The 17,215-nt window shown below is 39.6% G+C and overlaps 1 protein-coding gene across 2 annotated transcripts in view; it reads left to right on the forward strand.

The window, feature by feature from the left end:
• The window catches only part of LOC126335524 (meiosis 1 arrest protein-like), a 241,279-nt gene extending 228,161 nt beyond the window's left edge, over positions 1-13,118 (forward strand). For both annotated transcript variants that reach the window (XM_049998882.1, XM_049998884.1), the window contains 3 exons: positions 5,785-5,896; positions 5,972-6,186; positions 12,757-13,118. In XM_049998882.1, coding sequence (XP_049854839.1) covers positions 5,785-5,896; positions 5,972-6,186; positions 12,757-12,894 — 465 coding nt within the window. In that variant the 3' untranslated portion in view covers positions 12,895-13,118. The remainder of the gene's footprint in view (positions 1-5,784; positions 5,897-5,971; positions 6,187-12,756) is intronic.
• The last annotated feature ends 4,097 nt before the right edge of the window (positions 13,119-17,215 follow it).

The following is a 17,215-nucleotide window of genomic DNA, read 5'->3' on the forward strand; positions in this document are numbered from 1 at the left end:
CAACGGCAAAGTCCATGGTTCATGGGGGAAAGTGCCGGTAGATAGGCACAATAAATAAAACACACACACACAGAATTTCTAGCTTTCTCAACCGACGGTTGCTTCTTCAGGAAAGAGGGAAGGAGAGGGAAAGACGAAAGGATGTGGATTTTAAGGGAGAGGATAAGGAGTCATTCCAATATCGGGAGTGGAAAGACTTACCTTAGGGGGAAAAAAGGACAGGTGTACACTCGCACACACACACATATCCATCCGCACATACACAGACACAAGCAGACATTTGTAAAGGCAAAGAGTTCGGGCATCTCATGCCTGCCCTCTTTCCTGAAGAAACAACCGTCGGTTGCGAAAGCTAGAAATTCTGTGTGTGTGTTTGTGTGTTTTATTTATTTTGCCTATCTACCAGCACTTTCCCGCTTGGTAAGTCTTGGAATCTTTTTTTTAATAAATTTTGTCATAGTTAACCACTCCAAAAATTTTAAAACATTTACACTATTACTACACAAATGTTTCAAAGAAAATCAGTATGGTTTTTGGGCTGTTAATGACAACCATAAAATAGAAAAATAAGATGTCTATGGCAGACTAAGGATTTGCAAGTAGGTCATCACACAAGCTCTGCCACCCAAAAAAATATATGAACACAATAATCAAAATCTTATAAGGCTTTATTAACTACATAATTAAACTTGTAATAAAATGTTCAGATTTCAAAATATATATGAAACCTACTTACGTACTTAACAAAATAGAGGTGAACATTTGACATAGTTACCTAAAGGTTAGATATATTTTTAATTAAAAAATGAATGAAACAATATCTACAAAACAAGAAAAACATCATTTGACAGCTGACGACATGCTGATCTTTCCGGAAAATTCTATGGAAGTAAATTTAGGTAAAAACAATGAACTGAAAGCCAAAACTGTGGCTGCATGACTAAAAAGTAATTATAAACTCATATGTAAGTGAAAACAAGCCTGAATAAGTTAATAGCTATGTACAGAATGTTTGTTCTATTTGATTCTGGGGGGATCATTAAAATCATAAGTCCTGGATCCAATAGCTTCATAACAATGTTTCCCAATCTGCCATGCTGCAATAAATTACAGCCGCCGAGAGAGTTAAGGCATACAGTGTACATGATTGTCAGGTAACATGAACATTTCAGTTTGAAGTATGATGTAGCTAGAAAAATTTCCTTTTTGATCATTTGTTCATTAATATATTCTGGTCACTGCCCATATAAATTATGGGCACATTGTGATTTCCCTAACAGTCAGTACTCAAACAATCACTGAGTGTGATTTTTCTGATTGTCACTTCCAGATGTATATTTCCAAAGAGTGATGTCTTGAAGTCAATTGCTCACTCTTTTAGTGCTTTGAAGAGCTGCTAAATGGATGTTCCAGCTTCCACAAGGTGCTACAAACTTGAAAACGTGTTTCAGTTGTAATCACTTCTTGCACATTCATTGGTGCAGTGTGATTCCATAGTTATCTCAACTGCAAAAGTTTGTCACAAACTGGGAACTCATAAATACACTGGCAGATTGTCTACAGTTTGATATCTAGACATTCTGCTAGTGTATTTATGGTTTCCCTATTTTACTGCAGATCTGAAGGTGGTTATTATAGACTGAAACCAGTAGTCTGATTACAAAAAATTTGTGACCACAGATGTAAAGTTAAGGAAATTTATCCTATATTCGGGTCACTGTTTTATTCGCGACAATGTCGCACCTTGTGATTGATAATAATGGTTTTGAAATCAATGACAGTATTTCTGAAATGCATGGTAATCTACTTGAATGCTTTATTTTATAAGCAGGAGCCACACACAGAAGTTGAAAAACTTAACGATGTCTGGGGGACTGCAGCAATCACTGCAGCCCAGCTTGAATGTGTTAAATACAGGCACTTCATGTGACCTATATTCTTTCAATCAGTTTCGATTCTCAAGCAATGACAACATGTGCCTATTGTCGATTGAAATCTCATTTAAAGCAGCTAAAAACTCATGTAAAAAAAGTCACTGACATTTTTTCTTTTGAGTTATCATCATCATCAACATCATCATTTAAGACTGATTATGCCTTTCAGCGTTCAGTCTGGAGCATAGCCCCCTTATAAAATTCCTCCATGATCCCCTATTCAGTGCTAACATTGGTGCCTCTTCTGGTGTTAAACCTATTACTTCAAAATCGTTCTTAACCGAATCCAGGTAACTTCTCCTTGGTCTGCCCAGACTCCTCCTACCCTCTACTGCCGAACCCATGAGTCTCTTCCGTAGCCTTGCTTCTCTCATGCGTGTAACATGACCCCATCATCTAAGCCTGTTCATCCTGACTGCTACATCTATAGAGTTCATTCCCAGTTTTTCTTTGATTTCCTCATTGTGGACACCCTCCTGCCATTGTTCCCATCTACTAGTACCTGCAATCATCCTAGCTACTTTCATATCCGTAACCTTAACCTTGTTGATAAGGTAACCTGAATCCACCCAGCTTTCGCTCCCATACAACAAAGTTGGCCGAAAGATTGAACGGTGCACAGATAACTTAGTCTTGGTACTGATTTCCTTCTTGCAGAAGAGAGTAGATCGTAACTGAGCACTCACTGCATTAGCTTTGCTACACCTCGCTTCCAGTTCTTTCACTATGTTGCCATCCTGTGAGAATATGCATCCTAAGTACTTGAAACTTTCCACCTGTTCTAACTTTGTTCCTCCTATTTGGCACTCAATCCGTTTATATTTCTTTCCCACTGACATTACTTTTGTTTTGGAGATGCTAATCTTCATACCATAGTCCTTACATTTATGATCTAGCTCTGAAATTTTACTTTGCAAACTTTCAATCGAATCTGCCATCACAACTAAGTCATCCGCATATGCAAGACTGCTTATTTTGTGTTCACATATCTTGATCTCACCCAGCTAGTCTATTGTTTTCAACATATGATCCATAAATAATATGAACAACAGTGGAGACAGGTTGCAGCCTTGTCTTACCCCTGAAATTACTCTGAACCATGAACTCAATTTACCGTCAACTCTAACTGCTGCCTGATTATCCATGTAAAGACCTTTAATTGCTTGCAAAAGTTTGCCTCCTATTCCATAATCTCGTAGAACAGACAATAACTTCCTCCTAGGAACCCGGTCATATGCCTTTTCTAGATCTATAAAGCATAGATACAGTTCCCTGTTCCACTCATAACACTTCTCCATTATTTGCCGTAAGCTAAAGATCTGGTCCTGACACCCTCTAAGAGGCCTAAACCCACACTGATTTTCATCCATTTGGTCCTCAACTAATACTCGCACTTTCCTTTCAACAATACCTGAGAAGATTTTACCCACAACACTGATTAAAGAGATACCTCTGTAGTTGTTACAATCTTTTCTGTTTCCAAATTGGTGTGATTACTGCTTTTGTCCAGTCAGATGGAACCTGTCCCGACTCCCAGGCCATTTCAGTTATCCTGTGTAGCCATTTAAGACCTGACGTTCCACTTTTGAGTTGAGCTGCACAAAACAAATGTGGCTCAGATTCATGCCAAGCCAATTGCAATTCTTTGTTTTTCTGAAGACCAACCTACACCCTGTAATTTCATGATCGATTTAAGGTAGAACTTGAGTGATACTTGTACTGAAAGATTCCCTGTTCTAAATTGCTTAACTAATGACAGATTTATTGCTATATTTTTCAGAGATTTGTATGTATAAAAAGATGCTGTCTTCTCAAAATATCTTTCTTTGATTTTGAAACTAAAGCTACCTGTTTCTGTCAATGCACACTTACAAACATCTTTTAGATGAATAGATGAGTGTATTTAAAATGAATACCCCCAGCTAAATGCTAGTGCTTTTGAATAATGAATTGAGAATCAGTTTGGTTTTATACACATCAGAAAAATATAAGTTGGGCAAAGCTGAATACTACACTTAAAACAATGGAAAATCCAGACTGAAATAATGAAGCATTATGAAAGGGACAGACTGCTACTCACCATATAGAGGAGATGTTGAGCAGCAGATGGGCACAAGATAAAACTGCTAAACATGTAAACTTTCAGCTAAAAGTCTCTCTTCTAACGTAGATAACACACACAAATTCACACAAGCACAATTCGTACACATGTGACCACTGTCTCTGGTCACTGAGGCTGTTCCTATTAAGTTCCAGGTCTGTTTAGGCTCTGGATTCTGTATGGAAATGGGAAGTAGTTTCTGAGGGTGTGGTAAATGTAATACCTGTAGGTCTGTTAATCAGGCTTTGATAGCTATATGAGGGGATGTGGGGTATGTTTGGAGGCTGTTGTAGAGGTGGTGGATAATGGTAGGCCAAGGTGGGTGTAGAAAGTGAACAGATTGGAGAGTTTTTTGATGAAGCATTGTATATGCTGCTCTAGTTCCTGGAGGGCCAGAGCTTCATTGTGAGAGGTACGACACAGGAATTTAGGATTACAGAGCAGGAGAACCTTGTGGTGAGGGCTAAGGACTGGCAGAATCTGAACAGATGGTTGCTCATTGCATAAGGAGGGGCCATAGCAGGAAATGGGTAATTTTATGGTAAGGCCATTTGGGGGATTCCATAAGCCAGGCAGAAACACAGAAACAGTGAGTGAGGCTGGGTTCTGGCTAGGGATAAGGAAATGTTTCTGTAATGGTACAAACAGAAAGAGCAAGGATCCATGGTGGAGGATTAAAACTCATAAAGATACATACATTGTGTAGAAATATGTGCAAAATATGTAAAAATACATGGGAAAAATCACAACTATGAGGGAATAGATAAGGTATAGGGAAACAAGGCGAAGCCAGAGGAACTGGAGCTGGTAGTGAAAGGCGAAAACAAACTGAAATAGGCATGAAAACACAATAAGATCAAAGAGAAAATATTAAAAAAAGATGATAGTGTGGAGCGAGTTCAGTGGGTGAGTTTGTATGAAGAAGAGGGGACATAAGATGTGACAGGACTAGGTGACATCAGTATGTGCATACCAAAATAAGAGTGGAGAAAGGTGTGTGTGGGAGGGGGGGGGGGGGGTGTACAGGGGGAGGTTTGGTAAGACGAGGTACAACATATTTGTGTGGCACAGGAAGGTACAGAAAATTACATATTAATTATATCTGTGGAAATAATGTGGCTCCTCACTGAGCAAAGACAGTGTTCATGTGAGTATGAGTTTTGCTTGTGTGAATGTGTGTCTGGTATCTACTTTAGAAGAAGGCCTCTCGGCCAACAGCTCACATGTTTAGCAGCCTTTTTGTTTTGCATGTCTGCAACTCACCATCTCTTCTACATGGCGAGTCAGCAATATACTCCTTTCATGATACTGTCAGTACTCCACTTAACATACAATTGTATTCTACCATATCATCTTGTGATGGTCATTGAAGTAATGTTAAGAGTTTGACCAGTCACTAACAATGTAATTTTCCTAAACAACAACAGTGTATGTGCCTCTTGCTCAGTGGCAAAAAGAAACTATAAAAATCCCTATTGGAGATGGGAGTATTGTGCTATTATTTTTAGTTGTGATAAAAATATAGTTTTGTGGAATCATTCAATACTTTTCAGTTACCAGTAGGTAAAGAAATACTTTACAATGATTAACAGTTCCTTCTTCTGGTTTTTTGAAATTAAATATATGTTTAAGAAACAAATTAATGGATAATTATTTATGCAAATGCTTTTCAGCAATTATAACAGGTGGAATTTCTGAACTGAAATATTTGTAATGTTAATATGAAATATTTGTTTTCTATTTTGCTAGTGTTTTGCAACCATATGCCATTATCTGACTGAGAATGAAATATATCTACTTACCAGGATAAAAGCCCAACATCGCTCAGATCAAGTTTTTGGCTTCTATATTTTAGTAGCAGGTAAATATTTTGAAACAATATCTAACACACACATACACACAGGAAACACTGTTCAAAATGAATTTAATATTACAGGAGACAAGTCACTTCTTCTAAAGTCAGTAGCCTCAGCTGAAATTACTCTTCCTTCGCAAGATGCTGCACATAGTGGTCAGATATCTGAGGAACTTCTCATCAAAATGAGTAACAACTTGACTGACCTACCACTGATTCAGGACTTCAATCCGCAGTTGTTCATTTCAGGACTATACACAGCCCTGAACCATAACTTAATACATGTCAGCTCACTGGTAATGTCAAAATTTTGTTTAACTGGTACTTCGCATTCATTGTGTGAATATTTGTGCTGTCCTTAGTTTCATTGGTTGCTCATGAGTTATAAAATATTAAATAAGTAACTTTGTGCTTCATGTTTGTTCAGCTAATGCGAACATGTAGAGAACAAATTTTGGAATTTTTGTCCAGTTTACAATGTATATGTTTAACAACTCAAACACTTTTCACACAAATATGATTGTTATTTATATACGTACATGTCTAGTTCTGTTGGTTCAAATTGAGAAGCAAATCACCAGGGTCACTGAATGTGTCAGTATAAGGAAATACAACATAAAAGTAATAACAGAAATTATAAAATGTTTATAAACCCAAAAGAAATCAAGCCATACGTTTTAAGTTCCATATCAACAGTTTTCTTTTTTTGTTTAATACGTTCATGTAGAGAACTTAAAGAATTACTGTGATGCCCAAGCTACAAACTTCACCATGAAGAGGCCACTTGGTGCAGTTCATGGTACTGCAAACTCCAAGGAATGATGTAAGCACAGTTTTTCTCACCAAACAGTGTTCCAGGAACACCTTGGAAATATAACAACAAACAAAGAAACCCAGAATCCTATCAATACCCAAAGCTGCCTGAACACCCTATATTTGAAACTATTCATTACACAATTACAGCTATTGTTGAGGGTACAGTTGTTCTAACCGTATCTCCCCTGTTTATCAAACACACCTTTATCCGTATACTACTATAGATTACATCCAATCACAAACTTACACTGACAAACTGACTGCATGACTCTCTTTAACTTGAGTGACACACCACAATTAACTGAACCACGGTACAGCCATGTATGCAAACCAAATGGATTGCAAAGATACATCATGAGATGAATAAAACACAGTTCACAATCATAAATGACTTGTTGCATGATCAGTTACGTACACATAATTTACAGTGTTCAAATGGTCCAAATGGCTCTGAGCTCTATGCGACTTAACTTCTGAGGTCATCAGTCACCTAGAACTTAGAATTAATTAAACTTAACTAACCTAAGGACATCACACAGATCTGTGCCTGAGGCAGGATTTGAACCTGCGACCATAGCGGTCGCTCGGTTCCAGACTGTAGCGCCTCCACTCCAGCCGACCTTTACAGTGTGCAACTTTTTATTATTTGTATGCATTTTACATTACATTACTTTTATGAGAAAGCAAATGATTTTTCTTTTCTGCATTTACATGGATACTCTGCACATCACACTTAAGTGTCTGGTAGAGGGTTCATCAAACTACCTTTACAACAGTTCTCTATTATTCCAATCTTGAACAGAGCATGGAAAAAATAAACACCTATATTTTTCTGTGCGTCATTTGAATTCCCTTATTTTATTATGATGATTGTTTCTCCTTATATAGGTTGGCTTAAACAAAATATTTTGCATTTGGAAGAGAAATTTCATGATTGAAATTTAGTGACTAAATTCCGCTGCAACAGAAAATGCATTTGAACAGAATTGTAAAATATAATTCAAAGTATGATGATTGTTTCTTCCTATTTAGGTCAGCGCCAATAAAATATTTTTCCCTTTGGAGTAGAAAGTTCATGATTGAAATTTAGTGATAAAATTCCACTGTAACACAACATGGCTTTGAGCATAATTGTATAATATAATTCAAAGTTATGAATTTCTTATTTTACAAATCATATTTATGGTCAAATTTATGATGAATCCTTCATTATAATTTATAAACTTTTTGAAATATTTATGAAATACAAAAAGTGACTGGCCAATGCTACAAATCGTATCAGACTATTAAGATTTATGAAATTTATGTCCACCTGCTTAGCTCGGTGGAAATGTGCTTGCCTCTGATGCAAGCGGGCCCATGTTCGATTCCTGGCCAGGTCAGAGATTTTCTCTGCTCGTAGACTGGGTGTTGTGTTGTCCTCATCATCATTTCATCCTCATCACCTGTGCCCAATTTGCCCAATGTGGCATCAAATGAAATAAAATTTGCTCTTGGCGGTCTAACTTCCCCGAATGGGGTCTCCCAGCCACGATGCCATACACTCATTTCCTTTTTTTTTAATGAAATTCATGCATAGTCATTAAAATTGCAATCCAGGAAGGATAGAAAATAAATAAATTTCACTTATTGCACATGTGCAGTACAGCAAGACGAACAGATGATTAAATTTGTTGCTGATTTTTCAGTATAAAATTTAGTACACTGAGCTGCCATCTCCGACAGCAACAATGGCTGTGTATTGAGCTGAACTGAGCTTATGTGAAAGCCACAGGTATGTCTTACAATGCTGCTTCAACCCTATGCTGGAGTTCATCAATCACAGTGGCTGGTGAGTGGTGGTGTGTCAGTGTCTCAGCACTTCATTATCAAATGTTTGCAATGGGTGAGACATCTGGTGAACATGATGGCTAGGCCAACAGTCAAACACCCTCAGTATCAAGCTATGTCAGGACACCATGGGGGGCTTTCATCTTGTTGAAAGATAATTTCCAGAGTCCTCAAAGCTAGGGTACAGCTACCAGCTTTAATGGATCACAAACAGAATAACTGCTATTCACACTACCAGCTGTGTGAACTAGAGATGATGCTGTTGTGTACCAATTGGCATGTCACGCCATCAAGCCAGGTGCTGGGCATGTATGAAGATGACATAAGCAGTCTGATAACAGGCAGCGGATTTTGTTTTTCAAAAACCATGTAGTGCTCTACTGTAGATGGGATGTGGAATGTACAATAACACAACTTGTATCTGAATAAGAACACACTTTATTATAACAAAGTCAGTACAAGCCATTAGCCACACTGTCTGTCAGAGATCACTTTTGTATGGTCCCAGTTGACTGCCAGTGATACTATTTGTCACAGCTTTGGGAGGAGAGGTGCATGGAGCGCACAAAGTGATGAGACAATGTGGATGTGAAAGAGGTCATCAGAGCACCATGTGGACATGATTGGCGTATTGTCATCTCTGGCAGAGCTGCTGCAGAGAGGTGTCATGGCATGCGAAGTTGGAGGATGGAAGTTGGAGGGGTGGCAGAGACGTGAGTGGGGTGCCTGATGAGGAACTGCCTGCAGAAGGTGCTGACAGTAAAAATTAAACATTTTTAAAAACTGGCATAGTTCATGGTTGTCTTGTGGTGGTGAACCCAATGCACTGTAGATTAGACAAATGCCGGAAGTGTTAACTATGTAGCCAAGGGAAATGATATCTATTCATCAGAATTGGCATTTTTCCTTTTTTATCACAACTCTGCTGTCAGAGAATGTGTTGAAAACTTGTTTGAGATGCATGGTATGGAAGTCTTCATGCGGTGAGAAAATAAGAATATTGGCAAGTTAAGCATAACAGAATGGGAAAATGAACAATATACAGCCAATACAGTGCTGCCAGGTTTGGGCACTATTCTTGAGTCCATATGAACAAACATGAGATAAAACAAGCCAAAAGGCATGATAATAGCTATTTTGAGGATATTGTCTGGGCACATAGGAATTCGCAGGTATTCTTTCTTGCAGTCAGTGAGGACACTAGCTTATTATACAAGTTCACCAAATCGAACGAACGCACTGCTGACAGAGGACACACTTATATTTACATAATGTTAAGGATTACAGAAATTATTTCTGTTAATTTCATAAAAAAGTCCTTAAGTCCCACAACATTTCCTAAAACATGAAGGCGAAGAAAAAAAATTAGGTACATCCGGATTCAAACACTTTCCAACCTAACATGGTGCCGCTATACACTATGCTAGACTATAGCTTCATTAAAGAGACTTTGGGTTTTATCTTATAGTCTTTTATATGCTTTAATAACCAATAAGTTATTAATTTATATTTAATTACAACAAATCCTGACTAGAATGATACATTTTCATGCATCTTTAATGTGCTGTAGTCTTACAATGGCTTATTCGGATAACCTGTGGGTTACATAATGACTAAATATGACAAATCTTTAACCACCAATATGACATTTACCATAGTTTTATTACAACAAACGATACAAACAACAATTTGTTCTTGAGACATTCAATGTGCTGGTGCTTAGAAAAGGCATATTTTCATGGGGGTATAAGATACCACATAAAACCTACAAAATACGGGCTTCTACTGAACAAGACAATAACAATACAGCATCTTACTTCCTGTGGGTCACAAGCTTTCTGCTTGTGATGCAGTGACAATTCTTGCTTTCTACTAATTCCACTTTCACTGACAAGTTGCGAAAACATTGCAGAACTTATTTTATGTTTCACATGATGAAATGGCTGTTCAATGTGGAATAGCAGGAAGTGACATCACAAAACTCTTAGAGCACCATGTCATCGTTAGCTACTTGTCCCGTGTGCTGGCAGCTTTAGTGACCCTGAGTAGATCTTTGATGCAATGTTGTGGAAGGGGAAAGGGGGGGGGGGGGGGGGGGGAGGGCAGGTGTAGTGTTGATGAACTATTCCATTTTTAAAAGGCACAGTGCACAAACTATTCATTGCCTGTCCATCTTGGCTTTGGCTGCCAATCTCTCCACCTCCCCACTTCCTTTCTCACTGTCCACATTTTTTTGCTCTGGCTTCCATATATACCTTCTTATCCAGCATTTTCAGTGGTTGTGGAGATTATTTGTCACTCTGCCTTTGTCACTGAACTGTAAATAAAAGTATCAAAAAGCTTGTTTTGATCCTCCATTCTTTAAAATAACTCATTTTAAAACAAATCTCTGTTTTCACACATCCAAACCAATACTTTTTTATTACAAATATAATAATATTCTGAGATATAGAATTTATGCAAGAAGAATCTCTAAATCTATATCATCTTCCATATATCTGCTTCTCTGAACAGCAAATAATGTCTTAGAATCTTAATTTCTGTCCACCACCCATCATCAAATGACCACCTCATTCCTCATGTGATACCAGAGTTCTAGTTGCTCATGGGTTATTACAACAGTACCAAAGATAACTGGAGGGAGTTCAGTACTTGGAACTCTTAGTTTCTCATTGGTTAACAGAAACAGATGATTTTGAAGATGAGAGAAATATAGGATCCCTCCTGTTATTTATTTGTACATGTGTATGTTAACTGCACTTGGAGGATATTGGATAGACCATCTGTATCTTTGTGAACTTAACAAATGTATGAATGGAATTATTCAATTATTCATATTATGTCACACTATACAGGATAATTTTTTCCATTGTGTACAAACTCTGTGGACTGATCAAGGAGAGGATGTGGAACAAAACAGGTCTAATAAACTTATGGCCAGAAATGCATGGTTTCCATGCTACAGACCATTTATTCAGTCATACAGTATTACAGGGACTGTGGTCTAACACATGCTGTACCATGCAGCCACAGTTACAGTATGTATGGTTTCCCCCTAGAGGGTGGTAGTGTTCCTCATACACCATGCCCTAGCGCCTGCACCTGCCATAGTCGTTTGTAATGTTATGTACCCAAAATGATCGGACACGAAACTTGGAGGAAAATGTGATTAACAATGTGGAAGGAGACCACCGTGTCAATACCAGACAGTTGGCTCACCAGCACAGGGCAAGCCAGATGACCATGTGGAAAATTCTTCATGACAATTTTTACAAGCTACCCTTATCACTTACAGCATGTGCATGGCTTACTAATGACAGACTTTCCACATCAGGAGCAGTTTTGTCACTGGTTTCTTCACCAGGCAACCATGATTCCAGAATTTGTGTCATCCATCCTACTCACAGATGAGGCCTTCTTTACAGGGAGTGGTATCTTCAACTTTCATAACAGTCATCTGAGGGACAGTATGCAGAATGCCAATAGTATAATGACAGCAAATCACCAGCGTTGGTGCAGCCGGAATGTGTGGGCAGGGATAATTGGCAAGCTTATTTAGGGATCAGTCTTCCTTCCACATCGCCTAACAGGCAACTATCGGTGTTTCTTCCATTGCCATTGATGATTCGAAGGGTTATGTGGCTGCTGCATGATGGTGCTCCAACCGTTAACATCTGGACCACCTCACTTGTGTCTTCTCTGGTTGATGAATCAGATGCGGGGGTCCAGTTGCATGCCATGCTCATTCACCAGATTTCAGCCCATGTGATTTTTGGTTTTGGGGGCATCTCAAAAGAAGCAAAGCTTATTCCAGATGTGGAGACCCTGAAGCAGTGTATTCATCCTGCCTTTGACAATGTTTGGATGCAACCTGGCCAATGTGAACATGTGAGACAGAACATCCTATGCCACATACACACCTGTATTGAGGCACATGGAAAGCATTTTCAGCACACAACACATACAGTAACTGTGGCTGCATGCTACAGTGTGTATTAGACTGCGGTCTCCATAACAATGTACAATTGAATAAATGGTCTCTATCATGGAAACTATGAACTTCTGGACATAAGTTCATTAGGCCTTTTTTGTTCCATATCCTCCCATTGATCAATCCATAGAATTTGTAGTCAGTGGAAAAAATCACCCTGTATTTATTCAAATTTTGTGTTAAACAGGTACGCACATAATTATCTTCGATTTTCTGCTTGTTATCAAAGGGTGCTGAAAGTGGGTTACGGAGCTTTCATCCAGCATTTGATAATTCAGAGCAAGAAGATGGAAAACACAAGAGGACCAAGAAGATCTCTCAACAGCATAGCTCTTTGCAAATAGACTTAAATCCAAGTTCAAAGTAACATAATGTACAAATGACAGAGCGATACTTCACTGTGATTTAGTAACAGTTAATATAATAATATATTTTGATTTTTCTGGGTTCATTTTCATTCTGAAGTTGATTTCCTGATAACACAGTGCACTGTGAATTATTTACCAATTGTAAGTGGTTGAGATTACACTCTGTTATTCATATGTAGAATTAAAAGAAAATAAAGAATGTGTTCTCAAAATTTCACATCAATACCAGACAGTTGGCTCACAAAGTGTTCTGTTCAGACCATCAAAAGTCATCATTACAGTAGTGATCAGAAGAGCATTATTTATTTGATTCACGGCATGAAATATGATGGTCGAACATTAGAATCAAGCGTATGTTATATACTGTAAACAACAAAGGTGAGGAAAGACAACCACTCACTCTCAAAAAGCATAGATATACTCAACATCATATATAATTTCATTGCTTTCATGCAAACAAGCACCCGTTTTCTAGTTTATGTATACACTCTCTTGCTTATGGAGCAGGAGAAATGCTGGGATGTCATTTTAAAAGGATTCCTTTCTTCTTCAACCATAGCTCAGACTCTGTCTTTACTGACCTTGTCATTGGGGAGATATTAAATATTAATCTTTCTTTTTTCTAATAGTGTAAGTGTTAATGTGTATGTGTCTTGTCCAAATAGATAAAATGGTATATCGTACTTCCTAAAATTCTTTGCTCCAGACAGTTTATTACTTTTGAAAATTTATCCAAAGTTGGTGAAGACGTGTAAGTGGTTGACACCATTTTTGATCATTAATTTGTGGTCAGCAGGATTAAATGTCACCCTACTTCTTCTCAAGGTCATCCTTGTATAATACATTCCAAAACTGCTCCCACAGATGTAAACTTGAGAAGGTGTCCAGTAAGGTATTGAACAATCAGTGATTAAAGTTTTAATAAATAGCTGATGCCACATTCATACCAGGAACACAAGAGTGGTTTCACATCAACAGCTAACATTGGGAATGTTGTTTTTAAGTTGGGTGCCTCTTTTTGTTGAATATTAATCAAAAGTTAATGGAAAAAATATTTGGACCACTAAAAAAAACTGTTTTTATTTGATAATTTGTTACTTTGAATGATATGTTATCCAACACATCATGCAGTGAAAGCAATAGGTGTAAGCCAAAAGCTTTACACCAAAATAAAAAAAAATTAATCTAAGTTTTCCTGCCAAAAATATATGACTATTGTTTCCTGAGATCTAAAGGGGACACTACCACTCCTTGATTACCTTGCAAAGAGTAAAACATTGACTGATGAGTCATCTGGATCAACCAGATCAAAAAATTACATAAGAGGGAAAGGGGGATGGCAATATATATATATATATATATATATATATATATATATATAAAACAGAAAGAAACTTCCACATGGGAAAAATATATTAAAAACAAAGATTCCAAGACTTACCAAGCGGGAAAGCGCCGGCAGACAGGCACATGAACAAAACACACAAACACACACACAGAATTACGAGCTTTCGCAACTGGCAGTTGCTTCGTCAGGAAGGAAGGAAGGAGAGGGAAAAATGAAAGGATGTGGGTTTTAAGGGAGAGGGTAAGGAGTCATTCCAATCCCGGGAGCGGAAAGACTTCCCTTAGGGGAAAAAAAGGACAGGTGTACACTCGCACACACACACACACACACACACACACACACACACACACACACACATATCCATCCGCACATACATACACAGACACAAGCAGACTGCTTGTGTCTGTGTATGTGCGGATGGATATGTGTGTGTGTGTGTGTGTGTGTGTGTGTGTGTGTGTGTGTGCGAGTGTACACCTGTCCTTTTTTTCCCCTAAGGGAAGTCTTTCCGCTCCCGGGATTGGAATGACTCCTTACCCTCTCCCTTAAAACCCACATCCTTTCATTTTTCCCTCTCCTTCCTTCCTTCCTGACGAAGCAACTGCCAGTTGCGAAAGCTCGTAATTCTGTGTGTGTGTTCGTGTGTTTTGTTCATGTGCCTGTCTGCCGGCGCTTTCCCGCTTGGTAAGTCTTGGAATCTTTGTTGGAATCTTTGTTTTTAATATATATATATATATATATATATATATATATATATATATATATATATATATATATATATATTGTTTTGAGGCGAGCCGAGCCGGCAAGGCAAATCGCGCGCTGCGTGCCAAGGGAGCACGCAGCGGTGCCGATTGTGCTGTCTTTTTTTTTTTTTTTAGGCCTTCTTCTCGGTCTTCTTTGGCAGCAGGATGGCCTGGATGTTGGGCAGGACACCACCCTGTGCGATGGTGACGCCCAACAAGAGCTTGTTGACCTCCTCGTCGTTGCGGATGGCGAGCTGCAGTTGGCGCAGGATGATGCGCGTCTTCTTGTTGTCGCGGGCCGCGTTTCCGGCCAGCTCGAGTACCTCAGCCGCGAGGTACTCCATGATAGCGGCGAGGCAGACGGGCGCCCTGGCGCCAACGCGCTCGGCGTAGTTTCCCTTGCGCAGGAGGCGGTGGATTCTGCCGAAGGGGAACTGGAGCCCAGTTGGTGTCTGTGTATGTGCGGATGGATGTGTGTGTGTGTGTGTGTGTGTGTGTGTGTGTGTGTGTGTGTGTGTGTGCGCGAGTGTACACCTGTCCCTTTTTTTTTCCCCTAAGGGAAGTCTTTCCGCTCCCGGGATTGGAATGACTCCTTACTGTCTCCCTTAAAACCCACATCCTTTCGTCTTTCCCTCTCCTTCCTGAAGAAGTAACCATCGGTTGCGAAAGCCAGTAATTCTGTGTGTGTGTTTGTGTGTTTTGTTCATTGTGCCTGTCTGCCGGCGCTTTCCCGCTTGTTAAGTCTTGGAATCTTTGTTTTTAATATATTTTTCCCATGTGGAAGTTTCTTTCTATTTTATTTACATCATTATATATACATAAAAAACCGCCGGTTGCGAAAGCAAGAAATTCTGTGTGTGTGTTTGTATTTATTGTGCCTATCTACCAGCGCTTTCCCGCTTGGTAAGTCTTGGAATCTTTGTTTTTAACCAACCACTTTCTCGAACGCCTGGAATCCTTACCCAGTCTGTTACCCCCGGAAACTATCCTTGTAACCATTGATGCCACTTCCCTATACACAAATATCCCGCACATCCAGGGCCTCACTGCAATGGAGCACTTCCTTTCATGCCGATCACCTGCCACCCTATCTAAAACCACTTTCCTCGTCACCTTAGCCAGCTTCATCCTGACCCACAACTTCTTGACGTTTGAAGGCCAGACATACCAACAATTAAAGGGAACAGCCATGGCTACCAGGATGGCTCCCTCGTATGCTAACCTATTTATGGGTCACTTAGAGGAAGCCTTCTTGGTTACCCAAGCCTGCCAACCCAAAATTTGGTACAGATTTATTGACGACATCTTCATGATCTGGACTCACTCCAACCTCAACTCCTTTGGTTCCATCAGATTCACCTGGTTCTATTCCAAATCCCATGCCACTTTCCTTGACGTTGACCTTGATGTTGACATCCGTCCACATCAAACCCACCAACAAGCAACAGTATCTCCATTATGACAGCTGCCACCCATTCCACATCAAACGGTCCCTTCCCTACAGCCCAGGCCTTCGTGGCAAACGAATCTGCTCCAGTCCTGAATCCCTGAACCATTACACCAACAACCGGAAAACAGCTTTCGCATCCTGCAACTACCCTCCCGACCTGGTACAGAAGCAAATAACCAGAGCCACTTCCTCATCCCCTCAAACCCAGAACCTCTCACAGAAGAACCCTAAAAGTGCCCCACTTGTGACAGGATCCTTCCCGGGACTGGATCAGACTCTGAATGTGGCTCTCCAGCAGTGATACGACTTCCTAAAATCCTGTCCCGAAATGAGATCCATCCTTCATGAAATCCTCCCCACTCCACCAAGAGTGTCTTTCCATCGTCCACCTAACCTTCGTAACCTCTTGGTTCATCCCTATGAAATCCCCAAACCACCTTCCCTACCCTCTGGCTCCTACCCTTGTAACTGCCCCCGGTGTAAAACCTGTCCTATGCACCCTCCCACTACCACCTACTCCAGTCCTGTAACCCGGAAGGTGTACATGATTAAAGGCAGAGCCACGTGTGAAAGCACCCACCTGATTTACCAACTGACCTGCCTACACTGTGACACTTTCTATGTGGGAATGACCAGCAACAAACTGTCCATTCGCATGAATGGACACAGGCAGACAGTGTTTGTTGGTAATGAGGATCACGCTGTGGCTTAACATGCCTTGGTGCACGACCAGCACATCTTGGCACAGCGTTACACCGTCCGGGTTATCTGGATAC

This window comes from Schistocerca gregaria, chromosome 2 (assembly GCF_023897955.1).
Source record: "Schistocerca gregaria isolate iqSchGreg1 chromosome 2, iqSchGreg1.2, whole genome shotgun sequence".
In the NCBI taxonomy this organism is placed as follows: Eukaryota; Metazoa; Arthropoda; class Insecta; order Orthoptera; family Acrididae; genus Schistocerca; species Schistocerca gregaria.